A 27,794-nucleotide genomic window follows, 5' to 3' on the forward strand; every position below is an offset into this window, starting at 1 on the left:
CAACGTAGTCACAATGTGACTTACGTGACTTCTGTGGTTTGCATGCAGCAGTCACCTTTTATGATTCTATTGTCCCCTCCCCCCCCCATCTCTTTACCCTGTGTTCTTAAAAGTGAACACAGGGTAAAGCTCTTCATATTTTTGGCCACCAGATGTCACCAGAGAGGACTGTGTTGAAAAGCTTCGAGTAATGCCGGGGCAAGCCGTGTGTGAATTATTAACGGACCCAAGATGCAGACTGCTTAAGTTGTGAGTGAGCTTTATTAACAGAAAGGTGAAACAAACAGGGACGAGGTGGACGAAAACCAAAACCTAAGAGTAAACTAAACTGGGAAAAGCTAAGCAAAAACAAACCTGAAACCTTGAGACGTGAAACAGATGCAGGGAGAACAACGCGGGGAGAATGCACAGGAAAGTGGAGGGGAACAACACAGACGAACCAGCAACTACTACGACAGAAGACACGACTAAAATACACTCAGAGAAACACAGGGAGATTACACACAGGTGGGGGACACAGCTGGCAGTGATTAACGTGACGAGACCAGGGAGGCAAACTGAAAACACTCACATAAGACGCAGACCTTCACAATAAAACAGGAAACACATACACGTAATGACACAACACACAAACTTAACACAGACTGGGGGACACAGAACATAGGAACATGAAACGTGAAAAGGGAGAGTACGAGAAACCCAGAATAAACAAAACCACAGAATAATAATAAACTAAAACATAAACACGGATTCACAGACTCCGGACCATGACAAATGGCTTCTTGGGATTTATAAAAGATAAATCCTGATCATCCTTTTCTTACATTTCCCAATATATGTACAAAACATTAAACAAAACGTGTTGAAGGATGTATTAGATAATAGTAGACTGTGCACATTTTTTGACAGGTGTGGCAGGCATCAGGTATCTCACTCTCTTCCAGAAGCGAGAGTTCCATGCTGCAGCGCCTCCAGAGCCCTCTGGCCACTTCAAAGGGGCACTCTTACGAATCAGGTGCTGCAAGCCCGGGGGGAGGTGTGTGTATTGCTGTGGCCCCGTGTCTCCTAGCTGGATCAAAATCACACTCAGTTCCCTCTGGACCAATGCATGGTGGAGCCCCACCTGGTAAATGATCAACAACACTTTAGTCACCCTTTCACTGTACACTTAGTATTTTTATTTACATAAATGCTATCTAGTAGTGCTGCACATTGAAAAAATAGAATAAACTTAAGTATAAAAATATGATGCCATGATACACATATAAGTAGAATCATTTGTTTTCACAACAATCAATCTATTCCTTATTAACACAGCAACAGATGCTGTTGGCGCTTTATAGTCTAAGGTAAAGATCCTATGACAATAGAGAGAAAACCATAACAATCAGAAAATTTCCTATGAGCAAGGATTTTGTGATAGTGGGAAGGAAAAACTTCTTTTTAGCAGGAAGAAACTGCTAGCAGAACCAGGATTAAGGAAGGGCCGCCATTTGGGGGTTAGGGGAGATAGGAGAAAAAACACGGTGTGACAAGAGCCAGATTAATAAGAACTGATGATTAAATGCAGAGCAGTGTATGAACACACAGAGAGTGAAAAAGGGGTAGTTAGATGGACAAAATAGTTTTTCTTATATTTTTATGGCTCAGTAAAATAATCTCAATTAAACCTGCAGGTTAACTAATTTGTGTATGTGATCGAGCTTCATGGATACATAAAGCTGGGTATCGTCTGCAAAATAATGAAAACATATGCTATGCTTTCTAATAATGCTGCCTAAGGGAAGCATGTATAATGTAAATAGAAATGGTCCCAGTACAGAACCCTGTGTAACTCCATAATTAACCTTAGTGTGTGAAGAAGCCTCCCTATTTGCATGAATAAATTAAGATATGATATGTCACTTACCTTTGCTAGTGTCAAGGTAAGTGACGCCTGATAACTGCAATGCCTTTTCTAAACTTCTTAACATGTCACCCACATTATGTTAATAAAAAGGTTCAAACTAACAATTAAATTAGTAAAAACTAACCATAAATTAATGGAACTGAAAGGAAAAATTCAAAATGAAATTCAAAATATTCAATTGTGCACCAACTATTCAACTATGTGTAACTGCTATTACTGCTTGTTTGCTTACTTACACCAAAATAAAGTTGATGGTCATCGTGTATAAAGCCATATGGAGTGGATGTATTGAACTTGTAGCACATGGCCCTGGTCCCCAAGTGGTACTTATTTAGCTGCATCTCAGTTTCATTTTTTCCCTCTCTCCTCCATCTCTCCTTTTTATCTGATCATTAAATTTTTTTCAAATGTCTGTTTCTTCAAATAGTGTCTTTGTGGAGAAATATAGTATAACAGCCACACATTGTCCCGTTTACCATTATGTTTATTCTTTTCCTATATTTCAGTCTGTGTGATATGTCTAATAGCCAGGCATCCTTAATTGGCCAAACCTTACTGAATGCATACATAGATGTAAATGTTTGCATGGACACTTTATCTCTGTATCTGACAAAGTTTGCAAGGACCAAAAAGTTGTAATTGAATAAAAATGTAATGGTAACAGTGTGTGGAGGTTATGCTACATTTCTCCACAAGGATTTTTTTCCCCCTATGTGCACTTGTTTCCTTAGATTTGCTGTAAAAATATTGTACTTTTCCCACCGACGGTATTGTACTAGAGTACCAGTATCTTACATCATGCAATACCAATAAATTAGAGTACAGGAATATAACTTATTATATTTACTTGACTACTTTACTTGCACTATATTTAAGTGCTGTACCATATTCTGATTCTACTCCACTATATTTTGGATGCAAATATTACAGTTTGGATTCCACTTGTAGGTATTTTTTAAAATGATAATAGAATCTAAAGTCAAATTCCACACAATAGGTATATACTATAAGTATTTAAAATATATTGTGCAGTTATATTGATTATACACCCTGTGCACCATTAAGCTAATTAAGTAGAAGTATAACTTTTCAATACTTTTTTCCACACTGTAAAACAGTTATCCAACACAAAATTATACTTGTGCAACACAACTTTTCATGTAATAAATCTGAAATGGGACACAGGGCTGCACAGGATTCTGAAAACTTTTGTCATTAGCCAGCTCAAAATTTCAAACAGACAAATATGAAAGGAACAAAAATGTATGTAATTAAATTAAATTGAAAAGAAGTGTGAAGTGGCTAAATCTGTCATATTTTAAAGAAAGATAATTAAGCAAAACAAATTTGCCTACTGTGGAGAAGATAGAGAGGATGTTAGGACCAAGGCTCTTAAACCATTATCCAGTGGCAACAAGTGTACTTCCTCTCAGGACCTGCCTCCTGCCCTGTTCGCCTCCTACAAAGCCAGGAGGAGGAAAGCCAAGCAGTTGGCAAGGTCCTCACTCCATGTCTAATGCTTTCTACAGCAAATTATTCTGCACTGAATTGATCTCTGACTAAATATTCCAGTTTCAGTGAAATTAAATTACATTTTATTTATATAGCGTTAAATCACAACAACAGTTGCCTCAACGCACTTTATATTGCAAGGCCCTACAATTTCTTGTGGACCTCCTTGTGTGCCTTGTTCTTGGTTCCACAACTCCCACCCCCATTTAAAAAAGATGCTACAAAGGCCCCTGCTCACGTTGCCTGCAAAGCAGAGAAAGACAGACAGAGAAAGTGGGAAACGCTGGATAAGCGTATTTATGTGAGTCTCTTGGTGTGCAAACCTGCCAGGTTTCTGTGAGCCAGAGAATTCTGATGTGTGGGCTGTGACAGCATAAAAGATGAATATAGCTACCTCGACCCCACTCACTGGTTTGTGAAGTCCAATTTTAAAGCCTTTGGATGAGCACTTTGGGTGCTTTACAAGTCCTTGAATAATGATTTGTCAATCACAGGTCATTAGGCCAATGAGCATACTCCCAGGCAGTCCCTGTCTCAGTTCTCACCTGCCAGTCAAACCCTCCCATCACTGAGGTTTGGGGTGAGGCAGGCCATCGCTCTGTCGTCATGGAGCCTGATCCCAGATCTGGTGTGAGAATGACCATGAGCCTCCTGCTCTGATTCATGCATTTCTCCACCAACTCCAGACGATCTGTTGTGGTACAACAAAAAGAAAAAAACAACAACAAAAAAACAGGTACATGATGGCTCTTTAAATTAGGCAGCACAACACTGGTATCCCTTTAGCACTTAAGCTGGGCTACAAAGAACACTGCAGACAATAAAATACCTGAATCACAAATACAAAATATATTGGTTGTTGATGTCCAAAATTACAATTAAAGCACATAAAACACTGACCTTCCCCTGGTATGTCATCCCTCCCGTGGATAAAGAGCCGATATCTGCACTTATCCTCGAGGACAGAGGGCAAAGTCTGCGTGATAAACTGAGAGAGTGTGTCCTCAGTGATCTTGTCCATTGGTGTCTGGTAGACCACATAGGCGTCATATAAACTTGTGTCTGGGAAACAAACAAACAAATCAGTGGAAATTGATGTGTACTTTCTTTGACAAGGTTTTCTCAGGTTTTTTTTATTAATGTTTCTTCCTTATCGGCTCATTGTGATGTAAAGTGACCCTGTCACCACAATAAGTCATTTGTGTTTGAACAGTTGTGGTCAGAAGTTACAAACACTCATCATTGACATGAATGTGTCATTTTTAACTTCTTTGAACCTTTCTTTTTCCAGGGTGGAACAATTGTACAGCATACATCTTTAATGAGTTAAAACATACAAAAAAACCCAACAACAATTGGGAGGACAGGTTTTAATTCATCCCACAAATGCAGAGTCAAGATTATGCATACAGGCTCAAATATATGATAATACTACCACTAATATTTAGTAAGATGCCCCTTGACCAGATGCTTTTAGCAGCCCCCAACAAGTTTCTGACTCAATTCTGGATGGATGTTTGACCACCCTTCTTGGCAGAACTGGTAGGTTTAAATTTGTGATATCATCTCGCTTTTGGGCGTCACTCACAAATTTTCAATATGGTTGAGGTCAGGCTTTGGGAAGGCCAATGTAGAAACTTAATATTCGCCTGGTTTAACCTTTCCAAAACCAGTTTTGAGACTGTGGAATATGCACACATGATAAATGGCTGCTAAAAACTGTGTATATATTATCGCTCCAACTGCACTTTATGGACCCTTGTGTTGCTGTAATATGTGAATTGCCACAGTGTGGGATTAATAGAGTCTATGTCATGCCATCTCAAAAGCTTTCTCCAAAAGGCATTTGGCTTACTTGTTCACCATAGCCAAAGTGAACCAGCATTTTTTATATGTTGTTTGAACCTTCAGAAGGAACCAGAACACTTCAGGTTTATTTATTTGTTATTCAATTTGGTTACTCTTGCATTTTTCTTATATTTCTAATTTGTCATATTGAAAACCACTGGATACCACTATTTTGTAGCAAACAAGCTGATGAATATTTTAGGAAGTAACTTTTGTTTTGACATAATGTTTCAGGGTCTATAACCACAACATCTTCCTCTCTTAAGTCTTGGATGTGTTAAACTGGTGCAGTTTTCCTTAAAGTATAGCACTGAAGCCAGGGAGCAGGAGTAGCAGCTAAACTGGCTCGGTCTATCCTCTGAAACTGACTAATTAGCATTGTACTTCATTCCTTTACTGTTGGTACAAAACTAAGATAATAAAGCCCCCAAGAAAAATATTTACTCTCTTACCTTTATTGCTACTGCTTAGTGGGAAGTAGGGTCTGAAGAACAGGGCTAAGTCAATGGCAAAGTATTTGACCAAAACAGCGACAAAAACACCAACGAATAACATGCATACTCCTCCAATGGCAAGTGGAATTATGGATTCTAGGAAACACAAAATTATAGTGTAAAATAACATTTCCATGCTTCGCTAAAAGTCAACAGACATTTTTGTTAGCAAGGCTAAAAAACAATCAATGGCCCTGTGACTGACCTTTCCTCTTAAGAGTTAAAGTGGCATTCTTTGTTCGGTAATAGCTCTCGCCAAAACACTTAAACTTCTGTTGAAAATCCTTAGCAGACACTTTTTTAATGGTGAGGATTGCAGTGGCAATGGTATTCTTTGAAGGTTCCTCAGTTGCTCTAACAAAGAAGATAAGAGTTTGTTTTGTTAAAGAAGACAAAGGGTCAAAGACAAAGTTCAGCAGAAAGGTTCACTGCAGACAAATGAGAGGAAATACATAACAGTTACTATTTAACATATTTTCAACAGATCTTTGAGGTTCTCTTAAGTGTGACTCTTAAACAATAGCACTTAAAGAGGTCATGTTAACTTATTCTGTAAAATACCTTAGAAGCACCTTAAACTACATGTTGAAATCCACTCAAAAGATTAGCAAAACATTAAGTGTACATTGTGTAAAGTATAAAAGAGGCTTACATTTTGGTAGTTTGACTATAACCATCCCTGTTTTTGAAAGGAATTCCATTGATGTACCAGCTGGCATTACAGTCATGTTTCACATTAGTCCCACACAAAACTGAGCAATTCAGCTTAATCTCAGAGCCTGGAAGGAAAGAAGGAAGGATGAAGAAAGAAAGAGGACGGGTTAACCCACTGGAATACAGAGTAAGATGCACGACAAAGGCGCACATTCCCCTGAATGCACAGTCAGTAAAACTGGGCCATTATTCTTTCCAGAGTTTTTATATATTCCATATGACCAGCTATGGAGTAGTAATAGGATGCCTTGAAAATCTTTCCCGATGGCCACTCGTATAACACCTCCACCAGTTTATCAAACCCCAGCCAATCGGTACCAAACATCAGGGGGTGCAACACAGCCGTAATTCTATGTTTATTCCTGTATTTAGTTTCCACTGGCACTATAGGATGCCTGTAAGCCCTGATTGCAGCAACACTCCCTTAAACGGAAGGTGGCAAACTTGCAAGCCTGCACCATTGCCTTAAATGCATCCAGGAAAGTCTACAGGTCATCCACCTCCGTCATTTTAAATAAGACCACCTCAGAGAGTGGAGGTGACAGTGCTGGAGAAACCGCCACTCCTTCCTGGGTCACCAGGTACATTGGGCACCAGTGTGGCAGTTGCTCCTGCCACTGTGAGCTCTCCCCAGGAAGGGCAGAGGGCTGCATTTTACAAACAATTTTATTCACACAAAGCGTTACACACAATCTTTCTCTCTTTCTGATTTTGGCTTTGTCTTGTTTCTGGCCCCCACACCTACTGCCAGAGGAGAGGTTAATTAGACAGGTGTGCTACCCTACTCATCAGGCACTGGTCCCCAAAAACACACTGCTCCACCTCCCCCTTCTTAAGTGATGAGTCAGTCACTCCCTGTATGGATGCAACTTTAGTCCTGCTAAGTGCTAACTGAGTAACTTTCAGAGGATCACTGTTATTAACCAAGTATTTGCAGTGTTATGACAGCAACATGTTGACATGAAGATGAGATTTTATTACCTTCATCAGCAAACTGCTCCTGCGACTCATCAGCTGGGGTCAAAATTTCTATGTAGTGCACAGCTTTTTCTGCAAGCAACCAAAAAGAGTGAGCCATTTTTCATCCTCTAATAGGACATTTGGTATGCTATAATATGGGTATTGTTTTGAAAAATCAGGAAAACCTGTGACATACATACAAATCTTTAGCTCTGGCTCATTACTAAACATGTTAAATGTACAGGCCATTACAATTTCACTTATATAGTCAAGTTTATGTTGGTGTCGCAATGTGTTGTGTTGGTATCCAAAACTAAACACCAAAGAATGCAGTTTCACCTAGAAGTATAAGTTCCCTGGAACCTGACGTACTGTACACCTTATTATTGTATGCCCAGGTACAAATACAGGTGTAGAGGCCCTCGTGGTCTTTGGTAGCATTATGCACTCTCAATTCGACTTCATGCTGATCTTCAATAAGAGTATAGTCCTGCACCGAGAAGGGCACAAATAGGGAAAGCAACACATTTTACTTCAATGAACGTGGTCTGTTTTGTAAATCATCACAATGGCCCTGTCGTTTACATCATTGTGGCTTAGTTTGTAATTGTTGTATTGTAAAAGTTTAGAGGTTATTAAAGTAGCTCCCTTTTTATTAACTTGTAATCAGGTTCTTGCTATAGCAATGAAACCAACACTTTTATCTTACATAAAAATGTACACTGGTATTAACATGGACAATGTTTAAAAAGTTAAATAACATTCCTTTGTTCAGAAGTCAAGCAACATTTTAATGTCATCAACTTCCAGGGCCAGTGGAATCATCTTTTGCCCCACTGGTTTCACTGGTTAGTACTGGTACTTATTACCATCAGCAGTCAGTTCTGGCACCTCTTAGCTTTGCAGCTTGATGCTGGTTGGCAACTAGCTCTTGCACCTTTTTAGCAAAGTATCCAGAGTCATAAACCAGGCAGGGTCATACCATCAATTAATCCAATGGCCTTGATCCAAAAACGATTACCGAAAAGTCAGAAAAATCCTCCCAAAAAAAAACGTGTATTCAAAATGGCCAAGCACCAAATCATTCAGCATAACAAACAACTGGCAAACACACACCTTTATAGGGGACATGAAATGCTACACATATAAAGACTAATTTACACCACTGAGCCGACATAGATGTAACACTATCTATAAATCTGGATTTAAGTTTTAAAAACATGTTTAGTTTAGTCCCATCTTCTGCCAGTATGCTTTGTGGTTGTTTGTTTGTTTGTGGCTAATAGACATTAGCTTATGTTAGCTAACTAGTGACAGAATCGTTAACTCCGGGGAAAATAATAACATTACAAATTTAAAATGACAAAAATCAGTTTAAGGGGATCACATTTGGGCTGCAACAATGAGTTTGTTGTTAAGAAACTGTGTATATACTGTCTACTTTCACTGTCTGTGTCTTTAGCAGTAAGTCGCTATTCGCTGTTTGGCTAGCAGCCAGCTGTTAGCCATACTGTTCTGGTTTATAAAGCACTTTAATAAATGAGGACAGTGTGGAGGAGAGCCTGTTTGAGTCACCAGACTCACAAGCTGAAGTTCACACTAAAGCCTTCACTTTTCCTCACTTTTAATATGAAGTAATCCAGTCAGTGAGATGATGTGAGAAAAACACAAAAGGTTTCAAAAAGCGTGGCATCTCTTCTTCTGAGTCCTTCTTTAAAACTTGCTTTATAAACCCGAACATTGCGGCAAACAGCTAGATTTTTCCGTTTGAGTGCAGCTAGCCAATCAATGAAAGCCAGTTACTGCTAAAGAGACAGAGGATGAAAGTGGACAGTTTTTAAACATAAAACTCATTGTTGCAGCCAGGGACAGCACAAATGTAATTCCCTGAAACTGTTTTTTTTAGTTCTAGTGCAGTTATTTTCCTCTGAGTTTTGATTCTGTCCCTAGTTAGCTAAGATAAACTAAAGTATCAACTTCTATACTGACATAAGATGACGCTGAACATGATTTTTAAAACTTTATTTCTTAAATCCAGCTTCACAGTCACACATCTATGTCCGTTTTTGAAAGCAGGGCTCCATGATGTCACTTAGCCTTTATATGTGTAGTGTTTCATGTATCCTTATTTAAAATGGCAGAGGTGGATGACCCGTAGACTTTCCTGGATGCATTTAAGGCAATGGTGCAGGTTTGCAAGTTTGCCAAACAAACAGGAAGCTGGCCTGGGCTTTTTGGCCTACCTTGTACCAGGTGATGTTTCCTTTGAATGCACTACATGTGCTTTGGACTCGTTCTGGACATGGGACCTTTTTGCTCTGGTCAGAGTTTTTGATTTCTCCGTAGTTTAACATCTTGCTTCCTCTGTAACTTGCATTGAACACTTCAATTTTCACACGGTGGTTAAAACATTGTCCTGAAGACTTGATTTCCCTAAAAGTGAATCAATGAGTGGGAAGCACATTAACAAAAAAAGAGACAACAAAAGAAGAAAATTGTTTTAGAGTTCAAGAAAACCCAGACCATCACTAATGTTAGATGCTAGATAGAAATTTTGTAACATATTTCGTAGAGATGATTCTTACCAAGCAGTGTAATCTCCAGAATCAGAAATGTTGAGGTTTAAGAGAAACAGTGCTTCGCCTTGGTAATGCACCCTGGCTTTCTTATCAGAGGACATATTCTGAATTTGGGTGCTATATTTGTACCATGTAAAATTTTTATTGTTGAAGTTTGGTTCTAAAATAAAAGGTACATAAAAAAGAGACTCCCCTTCAAGAACTGTAATGCTCTCCTCATTCATGGTCTCACATTGTGATTTGCCAGAATCTGAAACTGAGGGAGAAGCAGATGGAGGTGATGATAAGTGCAAATGCAAATGTGAAAGGTGTGTTGCAGATGCTACAATGCTGTACGATGAAATGAAAAAGTTTATGAAATGTTCCTTTTCTTTTTTGCCTTAATGTTTTTCAACGATTTTTATGGCCTTTCTGTCTTGCCATATATTTTTACCTTCTACATTTTGGCTTTGATGTTTTGCTGACCCATCAATGATAACTTTTGATATAACTTTTTCTACAACTTGCTCAAAATTGTCATGATATGTACACATCAGCGGCCTTTTGAGCCTGATTAATACCGGGTGTGCAGCTTCACCATGGTTTCATTGCAAGGTTAAACCGCACATGCAGATGAATCATGTACTGTATACACCACCTGATTTCCATTCTGATATGGATGTCACCACTGCAACAAGAAAGAGAAGCTGGAAAGCATCCATTAGCTGAGAGAGAGAGAGAGAGAGAGAGAGACAAAGGACATTCAAAGCCAAACCACACTGTTCTGAATCATGTGATATATTTCATATTTAATTACACTAACTTATTAACTTGCTTTACTCATACACTGTCAGCCCTGCACATAAGCTTTTACCATGGCCTCAATAGCTTAAAGTGCTTCTCCCTGTCTGTTCCACAGATAATGTGACAGTTCAGTGATTCTTGAGATAAGGGACAAAACATGTCCGGCAGATAAAATCCAATTTTGCGGTTAAAAATGTGCATACAAGTGTTAACCCAACTGCCTAAAAGACAAACCAAGGCAATTTTTTATACAACAAAAGTATGATTTTGCATTTTTTTATACATATTTATTTATTTTAAATGGTACAATACATTACCAGTACCTTAAAAATCCATTGTCCAGAAGCAGGTGTGATAATATTAAAATACAGAAAAAAAAATTAAAAGTAATGTAAAATTAAACATCATGGCTCTCGTCGCTAAGTATTTAATTCAATACCTTATATAATATCAAAATATGCAATTGAAAATTTATTTTTACATATTTTTTAAGTGATTAAAATCATGTCCAGAGTTTTTGTCAACACCATCAGATTTTTTTAAAAGTACAAAAAATCAGGAATTATTGTGGGTAGCTTACACTCTGAGGACCCCTTTACCACTTCCTGTTTGATACACATGCCATGAGGTCACTGCTGTGATAATTTTTTTTTATTTTAATGTCATTTATTGCATACCTTTCTGATAAAACTCTTTGTCACAACCATAGTGTGTCACCACCAAAGTCGATGTAATCCAAGATTTAATTATTTTGTTTTGTAAAAAGAGCTTAATTTAGGTAGATTGTAGAAGCCATAAGCAACTGATGAAAAACAAGATGGCTTCTGTCAGATAAACATGTGTTATGAGAGAAAGTCGGGTATTTTGTCAACACCATCAGATTTCAATTCAATTCAATTTTATTTATATAGCGCCAAATCACAACAAAAGTCGCCTCAAGGCGCTTCATAGATACAGAGAAAAACCCAACAATCATATGACCCCCTATGAGCAAGCACTTTGGCGACAGTGGGAAGGAAAAACTCCCTTTTAACAGGAAGAAACCTCCGGCAGAACCAGGCTCAGGGAGGGGCGGCCATCTGCTGCGACCGGTTGGGGTGAGAGAAGGAAGACAGGATAAAAGACATGCTGTGGAAGAGAGACAGAGGTTAATAACAGATATGATTCAATGCAGAGAGGTCTATTAATACATAGTGAGTGAGAAAGGTGACTGGAAAGGAAAAACTCAATGCATCATGGGAATCCCCTGGCAGCCTACGTCTATTGCAGCATAACTAAGGGAGGATTCAGGGTCACCTGGTCCAGTCCTAACTATATGCTTTAGCAAAAAGGAAAGTTTTAAGCCTAATCTTAAAAGTAGAGATAGTGTCTGTCTCCCGAATCCAAACTGGAAGCTGGTTCCACAGAAGAGGGGCCTGAAAACTGAAGGCTCTGCCTCCCATTCTACTTTTAAATACTCTAGGAACAACAAGTAGGCCTGCAGAGCGAGAGCGAAGTGCTCTAATAGGGTGATATGGTACTACAAGGTCATTAAGATAAGATGGGGCCTGATTATTTAAGACCTTGTATGTGAGGAGCAGGATTTTGAATTCAATTCTGGACTTAACAGGAAGCCAATGAAGGGAAGCCAAAACAGGAGAAATATGCTCTCTCTTTCTAGTCCCTGTCAGTACTCTTGCTGCAGCATTTTGGATTAGCTGAAGGCTTTTCAGTGAGTTTTTTGGACATCCTGATAATAATGAATTACAGTAGTCCAGCCTGGAAGTAATAAATGCATGAACTAGTTTTTCAGCGTCACTCTGAGACAGGATATTTCTAATTTTAGAGATGTTGCGCAAATGGAAGAAAGCAGTCTTACATATTTGTTTAATATGTGCGTTGAAGGACATGTCCTGGTCAAAAATGACTCCAAGGTTCCTCACAGCGTTACTGGAGGCCAAGGTAATGCCATCCAGAGTATGAATCTGGTTAGATACCATATTTCTAAGATTTTCAGGGCCGAGTACAATAACCTCAGTTTTATCTGAATTAAGAAGCAGAAAGTTAGCGGCCATCCAGGTCTTTATGTCTTTAAGACATTCCTGCAGTTTAACTAATTGGTGTGTGTTATCTGGCTTCATGGACAGATAGAGCTGGGTGTCATCGGCATAGCAGTGAAAATGTATGCTATGTCTTCTAATGATGCTGCCTAAGGGAAGCATGTATAATGTAAACAGAATTGGTCCTAGCACTGAACCCTGTGGAACTCCATAATTAACCTCAGTGTGTGAAGAGGACTCTCCATTTACATGCACAAATTGGAGTCTATTAGATAGATATGATACAAACCACTGCAGTGCAGTACCTGTAATACCTACAGCATGTTCTAATCGCTCTAATAGGATATTATGGTCAACAGTATCGAACGCTGCACTGAGGTCTAGCAGGACAAGCACAGAGATGAGTCCACTGTCAGAGGCCATAAGAAGATCATTTGTAACCTTCACTAAAGCTGTTTCTGTGCTGTGATGAGCTCTGAAACCTGACTGAAACTCTTCAAATAAACCATTCCTCTGCAGATGATCTGTTAGCTGTTTGACAACTACTCTTTCAAGGATTTTTGATATGAAAGGAAGGTTGGAGATTGGCCTATAATTAGCTAAGACTGCTGGGTCTAGAGATGGCTTTTTGAGTAAAGGTTTAACTACAGCCAGCTTGAAGGCCTCTGGTACATAGCTGATTATTCGAGATAGGTTGATCATATTTAAGATCGAAGAATTAATTAATGGCAGGACTTTGAGCAGTTTTGTAGGAATGGGGTCTAAAAGACACGTTGATGGTTTGGAGGAAGTAATTATTGAAGTTAACTCAGAAAGATCAATTGGAGAAAAAGAGTCTAACTTAACATCAATGGTACTAAGAGTAGCTGTAGATAATATTACATCTGTGGGATGATTACTGGTAATTTTTTCTCTAATGATAAAAATTTTATTTGTGAAGAAGTTCATGAAGTCATTACTAGTTAACGTTAAAGGGATGGTTGGCTCAACAGAGCTCTGACTGTTTGTCAGCCTGGCTACAGTGCTGAAGAGAAACCTGGGGTTGTTCTTATTTTCTTCAATCAGTGATGAATAGTAAGATGTTCTGGCTTTGCTGAGGGCTTTCTTATAAAGCAGCAAACTATTTCTCCAGGCTAAATGATGATCCTCTAAATTTGTGACACGCCATTTCCTCTCCAGATTACGAGTCATCTGCTTTAGGGTACGTGTTTGAGAATTATACCACGGAGTCAGGTACTTCTGATTAGAGACCTTAGTTTTCACTGGAGCTACAGTATCCAGAGTCGTACGTAGTGAGGAGGTGAAATTATTAACAAGATAATCGACCTCTGTTGGGGTAGCGTTCAGATAGCTGCTCTGCTCTGTGTTGGTACAGGGCATTGAAGATGATAACAGTGGGTGGATTATATTCTTAAACTTAGTTACAGCGCTTTCAGAAAGCCATCTACTTTGATAAAATCTACTCTCCACCGCTGTGTAATCAATTATTGTAAATGTAAATGTTATCAGGAAATGATCAGACAGGAGAGGGTTTTCAGGAAACACTGTTAAATGTTCAGTTTCTATGCCATATGTTAAAACAAGATCTAGAGTGTGATTAAAGTGGTGGGTGGGTTCTTTTACATTTTGAGAGAAGCCAATTGAGTCTAATAACAGACTAAATGCCATGTTGAGGCTGTCATTTTTAGCATCTACATGGATGTTAAAATCACCCACAATAATTATTTTATTTGAGCTCAGAACTAAATTAGATATAAAGTCTGAGAAATCAGACAGAAACTCTGTGTAAGGCCCAGGTGGACGATAGATGATAACAAGTAAGACTGGTTTCTGAGTTTCACAGCTGGGGTGGACAATGTTAAGCATCAGGCTTTCAAATGAATTAAAAGTCTGTCTTGGTCTTTCATTAATTAATAGGCTGGTGTGAAAAATTGCTGCCACACCGCCCCCTCGGCCTGTGCTTCGAGGTTTCTGGTAGTTAGAATGACTCGGGGGTGTTGATTCATTTAAACTAACATAATCATCCTGCTGCAACCAGGTTTCTGTAAGGCAGAGTAAATCAATTTGTTGATCAATTATTAAGTCATGTACTAACAGAGACTTGGAGGAGAGAGACCTAATATTTAATAATCCACATTTCACTGTTTTACTCTTTGGTTCAGATGTGGATACTGTACTGTTCTTTCTTTGTAATTGTTTATGTTTAAGTTGTTTGTTGCTGGTTTTTAGTTTGTTTTTTGTCTTTTTGGAAGCTGACACAGTCTCTATGGAGATGGGTTTTTGGGGGGGTAGCAGGAGGAGAGAAGCTGCAGAGAGGCGTGTAAGACTGCAACTCTGCTTCCTGGTCCCAACTCTGGATAGTCATATTTTGGGGGGTTTAATAAATTTGTCCATATTTCTAGAAATGAGAGCTGCTCCATCCAAAGTGGGATGGATGCCGTCTCTCCTAACAAGACCAGGTTTCCTCCAGAAGGTTTGCCAATTATCTATGAAGCCCACATCGTTCAACACCACAGATGTCAACACCATCAGGATTTTTGTCTGACGGTGTTGACCCTTTTCCTAATGGTGTTGACAAATGCCACAAAAGTGTGCTATTCACCATTTATATTAAGTTATTTTTTACTAATATTTCAGATATATTACCTCCTGTGTATTTTACTGATATTTCTGCTTCACAGATGTGTCAAATATTATCAAATTTGTCTTATCTTGAATCTCATTGTTTATGTATACATTATTAATCCTGTAGGAAAATGCGTAGTCCTCTGCATTTAACCCATTCACTCAGTGATGCAGTGGGCAGCTACAAATCCAGGATAGCTGCTGTTCGTTTGATTTGAACGCCCAACCTTCCGATCATGTGGCATCTACTGAGCTAGCTGTGCCTCGAGAGTTGGTCTTTAAGTGATGATGTATGAATCCTGCTTCCGGGTCCAAACTACTCTGTGTTTATTAAGCCTGTTGTGCTGTTAAAATGTTTTAATGCTTTTTATCTTGTTCTACTACATCTGAACAAGCCCCTAAAAGAGCCCATTCTCACTCCCGAGGCGTAACATGCTGACGATTTGTCACCTAGCGTAAAATGTTACGCTTTGGGAGTGAGAACGTGTTGCCTAAAAACAGTCAGTGATCACTGTCAGCCTAACCATCGGGAACCCTCACGTTAACTTTTATCAAGTGGTAAAAAGTTAGCATTCATCCTCCAGCTTCACTGTGTTTATATTATGCTAACATAGCTGTGTCGCTAGCGATCACGTAGCACATCACTATATACCAGCTAGCCCAACTTTAGTAACCTGACAATAGTCACTGCTGTTTAGTTTTCTGTCTGTATTTATGTTGGAAGTGGTAGCAGAGCTGGTGTATCATGTTCAGGTGGAAACAAGCAATCTAACTTCTAACTCTGTTAAATTTCATATATTCTGTTTTCATGGATGTCTGGATGTTACACCTGGTAGAGCAGCCACACTGATCATTTTATTAAAGATGAAACAATTTAGACAGATTGTAACTCTCAGTGATGCCGCACTTTGCAAGTGTTTTGGAGTTTGTACGTGCTTTGTCTCTAGGGGCCACCGTAGGAAACGGCTAATGACATCAGACTTAAAGACCGGATAGCATCTCTATTGCTTAATGCATAATTGTGTTGTGAATATTCATCCTTAATCTGTAAAAAAGCATAAGGTTCAGAAAAGTTATAGTAATTACAAGATGGTACATTTCAGGCTACAATAGCAAAGGGGAACCTGTCAGTAGAGGAATGAAAGAGAAGGAGCAGGGAGTATCAAAAAAGAAGGAGAGAAAAGATTAACAGCCAGCCTGAGTTGAAGAAAGAGTTTCTCATAAAGGAAAGGGAAAGATGGAGAAATAGAGTGAAAAAGAGAAAAATAAAGAACATCAGTGATCTGAAAGAAAGAGAAAAAAGTCAGAAGAGAAGGTTTTGGAAACAAGCACAGAGACAAAAGGAGAGAAAGTCCAGCAGGGTCTAAACACACAACCACAGAGAACTTTGGGAATCAAGGAGTAGTAGGTAGCTGCTTGCTGGTGAACTATTAAGATGTAGAACTTGACATGTGCAAAAACAGAATTGTTATGATGTGTCTTGTGATATTACAAAGGTTGCTAAGGTTTAATGGTCATTTTGAAAGAAATAATATCTTGTTTTCTACTAGTGTGTCAACACTGTCAGATTTGTGTCACCACCGTCAGCACCTTGTCAACTCCATAATATGGAGTATTTGTTTATTTTTCTCTTTTGGAGAACCATATAGTTTCCTCCCTCATGATCTTCCTGCATTTCGTTGCCCTGTACCTGTGCATGTGCAATGACAATAAAGTTGAATTCTATTCTAATTCTATTCTATTCAATAAAAATACGTAATTTTCTCAATAAATGTGTAATTTGCATTCTGCTTAATATGATTGTTTCTTATAGAGATTAAATACAAGCTTCTGAAAATATGTATGACTGTAACTCTAATAATAAAAAGCCAAAGAATCTTACTTTTAAATGTAGCATAATTACTTTGAAAACATATGTGCATAAACAATAGAATAGAGAAGCTGCTAATAGTCAAAATAGCTGAAACAACTTAATTTAAAATATATATTTTTGCATTTCTTTGTGTCTGACGGTGTTGACAAAAACCTTGTACTTCTCCAGCAAAAACAGAAATTATTAAAAAATGTTACACCTGGGAGATTGTACCAAAACATGGTGAGACAGCCAAAACTTTGTGTAACAATTATATGTAAATATGTTTTTGAAAAATCAAAAAAGATATTTTATAAAATTAAAACCTGTTTTGTCCCTAATCTCAGGAATCACTGAGTTATGAAATCAGTTAAAATGCTGCTCTCTCATCACTGGTTGTTCAAAAGAACAGAATGCTGTGTGTTTTGTTTTTCTTAGGCTTGCATGTTTCCTTTGGTTTTGAGCCGGCTGGTTGCTGGAGAAAGCTATCAACTTAGAAGCCTTTCAGTGGACCGATAACACAGGAACTTGTCAGAAGAAGTTGCAGATGAAATTGATGACTGATTGCGGAATATAACACTGATTACCTGTGAAGATTGTTATCAAATAATTCCTGGTTATCGAACTTAATCAGCTTGTCATTTAAGGACTTTTTGCACGGTGCATCACTTCTCACAATGTCCTTGACAGACTCAGTGGCTGAATAAGAAATAACAGCTAAAAAAACAGCAAAAGGACAAAGTGAACACAAGTCACATGGTGTTACAGTGCCAACAGTATAACAATCTGTCTGTCAAGAGTTTCTAGTTGTAGCATCTCTGACATGTTTTTAAAACATGTCAGAGAGCAACAGAGACACACCACATTCATCTTCAGTAGAGAGCCTGTTCACATAGAATTGCTACAAATGTTCACCAATATTTGTAACCGCTCAGTCGAGTTGCACTTTGAATCATATCTTCTATACAGGAAGTTTCTAATTTTGCAGCTTGAGCTCATATCAAATCAAAGTGTTAAAATCCTGAATAAGTCTTATAATAATTCTTGAATAATTCAAATTGAATACTGATTCGATCCACTATGAGTTTAAAGTATTGCTAGCTTTAACTGTTCTGTTTTCCAGATGCTGTGGAAATAACTATGGAAGAGATCTGAGAAGATCTGTAAACAGATCTGTAAAGCCTTTATAAAGTTTATAAGTTATCTTCTCACCCTAGTTCTTTTTTCTGCATTTAACTTGGAGTATACCTATTTAGAACCTTAGCATATCCTAAAGCAAGGAAGTTAAAATTGTTAGTAGTAATGAAAGTGTTTGCTTACCTCACAAAAGTGTGTGTGCTGGCCGCTGGAGTGTAATCAGCTCGATGCAGCCGGTATGGTTGTTTCTCTCTCTCTCACTCTCTCTCTCATGCACACATCAGCCTGTTTCCTGTCCATGTTGGACCCACCCCGGGTCCATGCTTACATAACAGTCACAACAACAGCAGTGCGACTGTTACTTCAACAGGCAGACTTGAAAAACTACACATTCACCTGAACAAAACAACCACATGTTAATGCTGACGGGGTGTAGATGTAACATAGAAATCTATATCACTAAAAGCCACTCGGTAGATCAAAATTAGAAATGAACACCCATGTTTAGGCACATTTTCTTGTTTTTGTTATTTAAATGTGTTTCAGCCATAAGAGAATTTGCTACAAATCTTTAAGATAAAGATAAGCAGAAGAGAATGCATGGATGACAGATGTTCATATCATTTATGTACATTTTCAGCAGTGTACCTGTGTAATATATCTGTATTGTGCTGCACAGAGAGCTTGTTTATACAGATCTGAACAGACGTGCCTGATGATCCTCCTTATGACTTTATAATTAAGGTAATCTGAGCCTGTGACATTTCATATTAAAACTGGCAAGATCAGTAAGTTAGATTCTGACTTAGTAATGTTAGGGTCACATGCTTGAGCCCCCATTTGGTGGATTGTCTTGTAATGCCTGCTTGCAATAGTTTTATTATTAGTTCAGGTATAGCAGATAAAGTGGCACTGAAATGTGAGCTTGGTGTTCTCTAATATACAGTTTCTACTATTTCTTGTAGGTGAAAAATTACATGTGAAGTTCATTATCACATCAGAGACACTTTTCACACTGTGATCCAGCATGACAGAATTCATTTTACAACAGGATCACAAGCCCATACACGCACCTTAAAGTGAGACCTGCTCAAACACCAAGGAATGCTTGGCTTATCCCATTCTGGGAATTATAATCACATTTTTCCATGACTGGAAACTACACGCAATGGGCAAATATGCCCTTTCAAGTAAGCACTGCATGTGGGTGTTTCCAGTTAGGGGATTCCCTGAACAGATGTGACGTTCACCACTTCCAGTCAATAAACCCTCCCCACTGATCAAAGTTCTGGCCTGGAGTACACTGAAAAAAAGGGACTGGCCATCTCTTGGATTTATGTAAGCATCTTGCATGTATTTAACACAATTGCCTCATGTTTTAAAGTTAAATGTAACTATATAGTGTAAAAACTACATGATATGCAGAAAGGGTGTATTAAATTGTTCATATCATGTTCAGGTGAAGTAAGTCAATAAGATAGCAACGTTAAATCTCGTGAAACCACGCGTGATTTCATCTCGCGGGCTTTGGATCGTGGTTTAAAAAAGGCATCCATCTCAGTCAAGTCGAGCAGCTAACTCTATGTTTTTTGGTATGTCTTGATTTTTTGAATTAATATTTATTTAAATGTAGTTAAACGTCTAGAGTGTCATCATGTAATATGCTAAAAAAAAGAGCCATTAACTTATTTGCTGTTTTATCTGTTGTCAAAGAATTGGCGCTTTTTCATCTGAATTTGTCTTTGGCACAAGAGCCGTAATATCACATTAAACCTAATTACGAGGCACTCATAACATAATCTGGTTTTCTGTGTGAATAGATTTGACAACTGACTCTTCAGTTACATTGTGTATTTACTGCACCGTGGTGTTAGTGAGATTTTGGACATTGAACAGCTTTAGCTAATATCATCAGCGGCATTATGCTAGCTTACATCCCTACCCCTCCTGCCCTCACCTGCTGTCCTTTTGTTTTTGTTTGTTTTGTTTGTTTGTTTTTGCTGCACATTGAGAGACGACCTCTATTCTGCATTTCACCAGGAGTCAGCTGATGGATTGTGGGTTCAAGGTGTTATGGTGAGAAAGTATATTCTATTTTCGCTTAAGGTTTCTGTAACTTAATTATAATAGGTTTTTTATAATTATTAGGTGTATGCATACTCAAATAGACCATCCTATTAATACAACTGAGAAATCCAAAATCTGCCATAGGTTTAACTTATACCTGTATGTATTGTCAGAAAGGTGATTACTGGACTCACACTTGAACTAAAATGAGGTTGTAACTTGTGGGTTGTTGGGTTGCAAATCAGAAACAAACATCTTTGGATTTTTTTAATCCCATAAGATCTGGAAACACAGTTTTTATTCAACAAAACATTACTGATTAACCAAGCACAGTGCCTGCTGTTATTTCAAAATTATTTTATGTCATTTCAGATAAAATGCAGCATTCCAGTGCATCCCAAACATGCCTTTACAGTCAAGGTTTCTGACGGAGCAGAGTTTCTCTCTGACAGTCTGCTGAAAGTGTTTGCAAAGTGATCGGGGGAACAGGGCACAAAGCTAAAGGATGTAGCTGCCATGATGACAGTAAGAACTTTAAAATTCTTTAACTACAAAGTGTATATGTATTGCATTAGCTCAGTAAAAGATTTTTATGCTGCATCCATTGATAGTGTATAAACTGGCTGGGTTGTTATCAGGAAAATGATATTTGCGGATTAATTTACAGTGAATTAAAAATGAATTGTTGGTCAGAAAAACTAAATCTGAAAATAATAACATTTGCAGCCTCAAAAGCACAGAAATCATGAAAAACTTTTTTTGATTTTAATTCTTACATAGCATTATTTATCAAGAACAGCTACGGATACTCCAGATGTTCTATCAGCTCCAGATATTCTATCAGTCAGCCAGTAGCTGACATCATATATTTTAATTCTCATATAATATTGCAGATGAGCTATATCAGACATAGGAATTTCCCTTTGGGATCAATAAAGTCATTCTTCTTATAGCACAACTTAGTATGAATTAGTGGCAACCCATGTATCTGTGACCTGCATTCTGCCATAATCAGTGTTGGGGAGTAACGGAATACATGTACCGCCGTTACGTATTTAAAATACAAAATATGAGTAACTGTATTCCATTACAGTTACCGTTTAAAAAGGTGGTATTTAGAATACAGTTACTTTGTTGAAATAAATGGATTACACGGCGGTACTTTCCTGTTTCATATTGTGGCGGATCAGGACTGTTTGGGTTTTGTTTGACAGCTGTGTTCTGTTGTTCCAGGTGGCGTTACGGTTGCCATGGTTACAGGGCGACACGCTCTCTCTGTGACTGCGTGTTTCCTGGGTGAGAGAGCGCCTTTTTGTTGTTGTTGTTGTGCTAAGCTAATAGGCAGAATGCTACAGACATAGCCCTAAAGAATGTAGCCTCATGGGCAGTGTAGTCTGTGCTGCAGGGAGAATGGACTGCCATACCCCTTATATGTCTGTGAGCGCGAGGAGGGAGAAAAAGGAGAGTGGAAAAGTAGGAGTTATCATCGAGCAGAAACGGGAGCTGGAAGCATGTAAATATAATAATCACCACTGCAGCCAAGAAGAGTGCCTGACCAGCCCAGTTGTAAGTAAGCTATTAAGACTCGACTGTTCGTGTATTCCTCCAAAACAATAAGTTCCGTTGGAGCAGCCTTTCAACGCCTCTCTCTGTCTCTCGCTAGCAAAGTTGACCCAGACAACAAAGTAAGCTATTTTTCGGCTACGAGCCCCACACGGAACCCGATGTATTAGCCAGAGGTCCCTTTACTATGGTTCGGAGCCGCGGACCTTCAGTAATAGTAATAAATCACACAGCAATAGTACATTCATGTAGTTGTAAAAAGCATGATAATATATTAAGTAATCCAAAGTATTCAGAATACGTTACTCTCATTGAGTAACGTAATGGAATACGTTACAAAATACATTTTGGGGCATGTATTCTGTAATCTGTAGTGGAATACATTTTAAAAGTAACCTTCCCAACACTGGCCATAATTGACACTGTAACTGATATTTTACCAGAATATAAACAATAAACAACAATCAGAAGACCCTTATGAAAAGAACATCGAGGGAACAGTTTACCCTGCCCGGGATAGGGTTACCGGGTCCCCGCCCTGGAGCCTGGCCCGGGGAGGGTGCCCGAGGGCGAGCGTCTGGTGGCCGGGCCTTAGTCCATGGGGCCCGGCCGGGCACAGCCTGAAGAGGAGACATGGGCCCATCCTCCCGCAGGCCCACCACCCGCAGGAGGCGCCATAGGGGTCGGGTGCATTGTGTGCCGGGTGGCGGCCAGGAGCGGAGGCCCTGGCGGACTGACCCCCGGCTGCCAAGACTGGCAATAGGGACATGGAATGTCGCCTCTCTGGTGGGGAAGGAGCCTGACTTAGTGCGTGAGGTTGAGAGGTACCGGCTAGATATAGTCGGGCTCACCTCTACGCATGGTTTGGGCTCTGGAACCAGTCTCCTGGAGAGGGGCTGGACTCTGTCTCAGTCTGGAGTTGTCCCTGGTGAGAGGCGGCGGGCTGGGGTGGGTATTCTAATATCCCCTCGGCTTGCTGCCGGTACGTTGGGGTTTTTCCCGGTGGATGAGAGGGTTTGTTCCCTGCGCCTTAGGGTCGGGGAATGGGTCCTGACTGTCATCTGCGCTTATGCGCCGAGTGGCAGTTCGGAGTACCCAGCCTTCTTAGAGTCCCTGGGGGGGGGGTGCTGGAAGGTGCTCCACCTGGAGACTCTGTTGTCCTGCTGGGAGACTTCAATGCTCACGTGGGTAACGACAGCGAGACCTGGGGGGGCGTGATTGGGAGGAACGGCCTCCCTGATCTGAACCCGAGCGGTGCTTTGTTATTGGACTTCTGTGCTAATCACAGTTTGGCCATAACGAACACCCTGTTCGAACATAAGAGTGTCCATAAGTGCACGTGGCACCAGGACGCTCTAGGCCGTAGGTCGATGATCGATTTTGTAATCGTATCACCAGACCTGCGACCATATGTTCTGGACACTCGGGTAAAGAGAGGGGCTGAGCTGTCAACTGATCACCACCTGGTGGTGAGTTGGATCAGGTGGCGGGGGAGGACGCTGGACAGACCTGGTGCACCTAAACGCGTAGTGAGGGTGTGCTGGGAACGTCTAGCAGAGGCCCCAGTCCGCGAGATCTTCAACGCACACCTCCGGCAGAGCTTCAACAGCATTCCGAGGGAGACTGGGGACATTGAGTCCGAATGGACCATGTTCAGCGTCTCCATTGCCGAAGCTGCTGCATTGAGCTGCGGCCGCAAGGTGGTTGGTGCCTGCCGTGGTGGTAATCCACGAACCAAATGGTGGACACCAGAGGTGAAGGGAGCCACCAGGCTGAAGAAGGAGTCCTATTGGGCTTGGTTAGCCTGTGGGACTCCGGAGGCAGCCGACAGGTATCGACAGGCCAAGCGGAATGCGGCTCGGGCAGTGGCTGAAGCAAAAACTCGGGTGTGGGAGGAGTTCGGAGAGGCCATGGAAAAAGACTTTCGGACTGCCTCGAAGAGATTCTGGCAAACCGTCAGGCGTCTCAGGAGGGGAAAGCGGTGCTCTACCTGCACTGTGTATAGTGCTGGCGGAGCGCTGCTGACGTCGACTGAGAAAATTGTCAGGCGGTGGAAGGAATACTTCGAGGACCTCCTTAATCCCACTGACACGTCTTCCGAGGAGGAAGCAGAGTCTGGGGATGAGGGGAATGACCCGCCAATTTCCGGGGGCGAGGTCACTGAGGCAGTTAAACAACTCCTTGGTGGCAGAGCCCCTGGTGTTGATGAGGTCCGCCCCAAGTTCCTGAAGGCTCTGGACGTTGTAGGGCTGTCCTGGTTGACACGCCTCTGCAATGTTGCGTGGAGATCAGGGGCAGTACCCGTGGACTGGCAGACCGGCGTGGTGGTCCCCATCTTTAAGAAGGGGGACCGGAGGGTGTGTTCCAACTACAGGGGGATCACACTCCTCAGCCTCCCTGGAAAAGTCTATGCCAGGGTGCTGGAAAGGAGAGTTCGTCCGTTAGTCGAACCTCGGATACAGGAGGAACAATGCGGTTTTCGTCCTGGTCGCGGAACACTGGACCAGCTCTTTATCCTCTCGAGGATACTTGAGGGTGCATGGGAGTTTGCCCAACCAGTCTACATGTGTTTTGTGGACTTGGAGAAGGCATTCGACCGTGTCCCTCGGGGTGTCCTGTGGGAGGTGTTGCGGGAGTATGGGGTGTCTGGCCCATTGCTACGGGCCATTCGATCCCTATACAACCGTTGCAAGAGCTTGGTTCGCATTGCCGGTAATAAGTCGGACTCGTTCCCGGTGGGTGATGGGCTCCGCCAGGGCTGCCCTTTGTCTCCGGTTCTGTTCATAATTTTTATGGACAGGATTTCTAGGCACAGCCAAGTGGCGGAGGGCCTTCGCTTTGGTGGCCTCAGAATCTCATCTCTGATTTTTGCGGATGATGTGGTTCTGTTGGCTTTATCGGGTGAGGGCCTCCAGCTCGCACTGGAACGGTTCACAGCCGAGTGTGAAGCAGCGGGAATGAGGATCAGCACCTCCAAATCTGAGGCCATGGTTCTCAGCCGGAAAAGGGTGGAGTGCCCACTCCGGGTCGGGGATGAGTTCCTGCCCCAAGTGGAGGAATTCAAGTATCTCGGGGTCTTGTTCGCGAGTGATGGGAGAAGGGAGCCGGAGATCGACAGACGGATTGGCGCTGCAGCTGCAGTAATGCAGGCGCTGCACCGGTCCGTCGTGGTGAAGAGGGAGCTGAGTGTAAAAGCGAAGCTCTCAAATTACCGGTCGATCTACGTCCCTACCCTCACCTATGGCCACGAGCTGTGGGTAGTGACCGAAAGAACGAGATCGCGGATACAAGCGGCGGAAATGAGCTTCCTCCGAAGGGTGGCTGGCCTCTCCCTTAGAGATAGGGTGAGAAGTTCGGCCATCCGGGAGGGGCTCAGAGTAGAGCCGCTGCTGCTCCACATCGAAAGGAGCCAGCTGAGGTGGTTCGGGCATCTGACAAGGATGCCCCCTGGGCGCCTCCTGGGTGAGGTGTTCCAGGCATGTCCCACCGGGAGGAGGCCCCGGGGCAGACCCAGGACACGCTGGAGAGATTATGTCTCTCGGCTGGCCTGGGAATGCCTTGGTGTTCCCCCGGATAAGCTGGAGGAGGTGGCTGGGGAGAGGGAGGTCTGGGCCTCTTTGCTTAGGCTGCTGCCCCCGCGACCCGGCCTCGGATAAAGCGGATGAAGATGGATGGATGGATGGATAAACAAAAACCAGCGAAACTGCTTTAAAGGTCTTTGTAAATTTGCCCCAAAATTAGACCTTCAATTTTTTTTCCACTTAGAAGTAGAGCTGGGCAATAGAACGATAACGATATGTATTGCAAAATAACTTTTTCTCGATAGAAAAATTAAACTATTGCGATAGGCCTCACCGCTCTTGTCCTCTTATAAAAAAAAAAGAACAGCCAATCCAAATTAAGTAGCGCAGAGCTGAACCACAGCCGCAGCGTCACATCACGTGACTTGTTACGTACAGCACAAGTGCCAAGCCGCGCATGTGTATTTGTTTGGGAAGCAGCCAGCCGCCGTGCCGCCCGGGTAATGGAGGAAATGAGTGTGCCAACTAGAGAAAAATCAACCGAGAGCGTGACCAAAGGTTACCGAAGAGAAAACAGATGATGGTTCCAATGCCGGAGAGATTGTCGAACGGAAGAGCCATAGAAGTTCCGTAGTGTGAAGGTTAGTGATGGGTAAATGAGGCCTCGTGAAGCGTTTCAGCACATTCCCCAAACTGTATCGATACTGTGTCGACACAGTGTTGCTGTTTTGCTCCATACTGACACCTGCTGGACCTTAAATATCATTGCAGGCAACTTACTTGAGACTCACAACAGACACTGATTCAAATACCTAGTCATACACTGTAAGGTGTTGTACTTTCCATGGAATCATTTTATATGTTTTACATTGCAAACATTGCAGACATCTTTAAAATATATTGTGAATGACATTAAGTGAAAATTAAAATGAAAGTATTGTGAATATAATATTACCCATTTAAATGTAATTGACTCAGAGTTTATAAATTTCTATTCAGAAAAATAAGTATATCCAATGTTTTTGCATTCAGTCTACTGCGTTTTTTTTTTTTTACACCATTTCCCCAGCTGTGGAAAACTCACAGGCACAGATGAAGCTGGGGTACAAAAACTGTAAAGCCAGGTGGAAAAGGTTCAGATAAGATGTCTTCCTTTTGCAGTTAAAAGATCAAAATGATCCCACACAGCAGAAACTTTTCTTTCGGGCTCCATTTTGTTATGGAGAGATGTGTATTTTATTTTATTTTTTATCTTTGCGAGAGTAATTTTGTGTTTTTTTGTTTTTGTTTTTTTTTTGGTGGCGACTCATTCCGTTGACAGATGCGGACGCGGTACCTTTTAAACACAGTTTGGCGCGTTGGCAATGAGCAATACAGCAGCTGTATCGATCACGTGACTTTTTCTTAAAGCGACGCACGCACCGATACTGGCTTCACTCTGTGAGCTTGATACAAGCGTCGGTGCGTCAGTGTTGCTGGACCCATCACTAGTGAAGGTATTTCGGCTATTTCAAGTCTGACAAAAAAAAGAGTAGCGCCCACTGTAAATTGTGCCGCAAGCAAGTCTGGAAATACAATAAACCGGTGCATGCTCAATCTCTGATTGGAAGCGCTAATTCGTCATTCGGCTTTTGTCAGACTAAAGTAACTGTTAAAACTGTTTGAAAAGCTAAGCTATACAACAAGGAGAGATTGAGAATTTCCTTTTAGTTCTCAGTTTATTTGATATTGACATTATTACATTATGACATTATTTGATATTGTTCTTCTGTAAAACAAACTAAGATTTATTTTTAGAATTAATATTTTGTTTCTAAGTGGAATTGACAATTTAGTAGTCTGTTTTGTTTGTTCTATTTTGAAACTTAAACGCTTTAGCGGCTGCCTTTTGTGTAGTTTGCAATATTTGCCTTTATTTATCTGAAAAAGTCTCATGTTCCTCAAGTACATCTACCCTGTTGAACTTAGTATGGGAAATAAATATTTAAATCAAAACAAGCTGCTGATTATTTCACATTTTCCTTGTGAGCAACGGCACATTTAAATCTTACAAATATAGTTATTTGGCTTATATCGTGATATATATTGTTATCGCCTGAAATGAAAAAAACATATCGTGATATGAAAAAATCTTATATCGCCCAGCTCTACTTAGAAGTTACTTCTACCACCATCATTGCTCCTGAATGTC

The 27,794-nt window shown here is 40.7% G+C and overlaps 1 protein-coding gene across 2 annotated transcripts; it reads right to left on the reverse strand.

Annotated features, from left to right (window-relative positions):
* Positions 1–242: 242 nt before the first annotated feature.
* LOC146371170 (interleukin-1 receptor type 1-like) lies at positions 243–18,705 on the reverse strand. 2 transcript variants are annotated; one of them, XM_084908420.1, is made up of 13 exons: positions 18,636–18,705; positions 17,903–18,032; positions 10,654–10,720; positions 10,023–10,272; positions 9,681–9,870; positions 7,777–7,927; positions 7,459–7,527; positions 6,416–6,542; positions 5,969–6,117; positions 5,722–5,859; positions 4,322–4,483; positions 3,967–4,112; positions 243–1,123 (listed from the first exon to the last, which is right to left on the reverse strand). In XM_084908420.1, the coding sequence occupies exons 3-13, from the start codon at positions 10,715–10,717 to the stop codon at positions 875–877; spliced, it is 1,695 nt and encodes a 564-aa protein (XP_084764546.1). In that variant the 5' UTR covers positions 10,718–10,720; positions 17,903–18,032; positions 18,636–18,705; the 3' UTR covers positions 243–874. The 2 variants fall into 2 exon arrangements, with proteins under 2 accessions (XP_084764546.1, XP_084764547.1); XM_084908421.1 differs by lacking the exon at positions 17,903–18,032 and having other exon boundaries at positions 18,636–18,701.
* Between the last annotated feature and the right edge of the window lie 9,089 nt (positions 18,706–27,794).

This window comes from Perissodus microlepis, chromosome 16, assembly GCF_051167445.1.
Source record: "Perissodus microlepis isolate ML-2025 ecotype Zambia chromosome 16, ASM5116744v1, whole genome shotgun sequence".
NCBI lineage: Eukaryota > Metazoa > Chordata > Actinopteri > Cichliformes > Cichlidae > Perissodus > Perissodus microlepis.

Excerpts from the sequence above, each read along its gene's own strand:
- LOC146371170 (XM_084908420.1), bottom strand. The coding sequence starts at position 10,717 with ATGGATGCTTTCCAGCTTCTCTTTCTTGTTGCAGTGGTGACATCCATA. Across the intron at positions 7,928-9,680 it reads GAAACATCACCTGGTACAAG|GACTATACTCTTATTGAAGA; the intron begins GTAGGCCAAAAA and ends TTCTCGGTGCAG. Across the intron at positions 4,484-5,721 it reads ACTAAGCAGTAGCAATAAAG|ACACAAGTTTATATGACGCC; the intron begins GTAAGAGAGTAA and ends TTTGTTTCCCAG.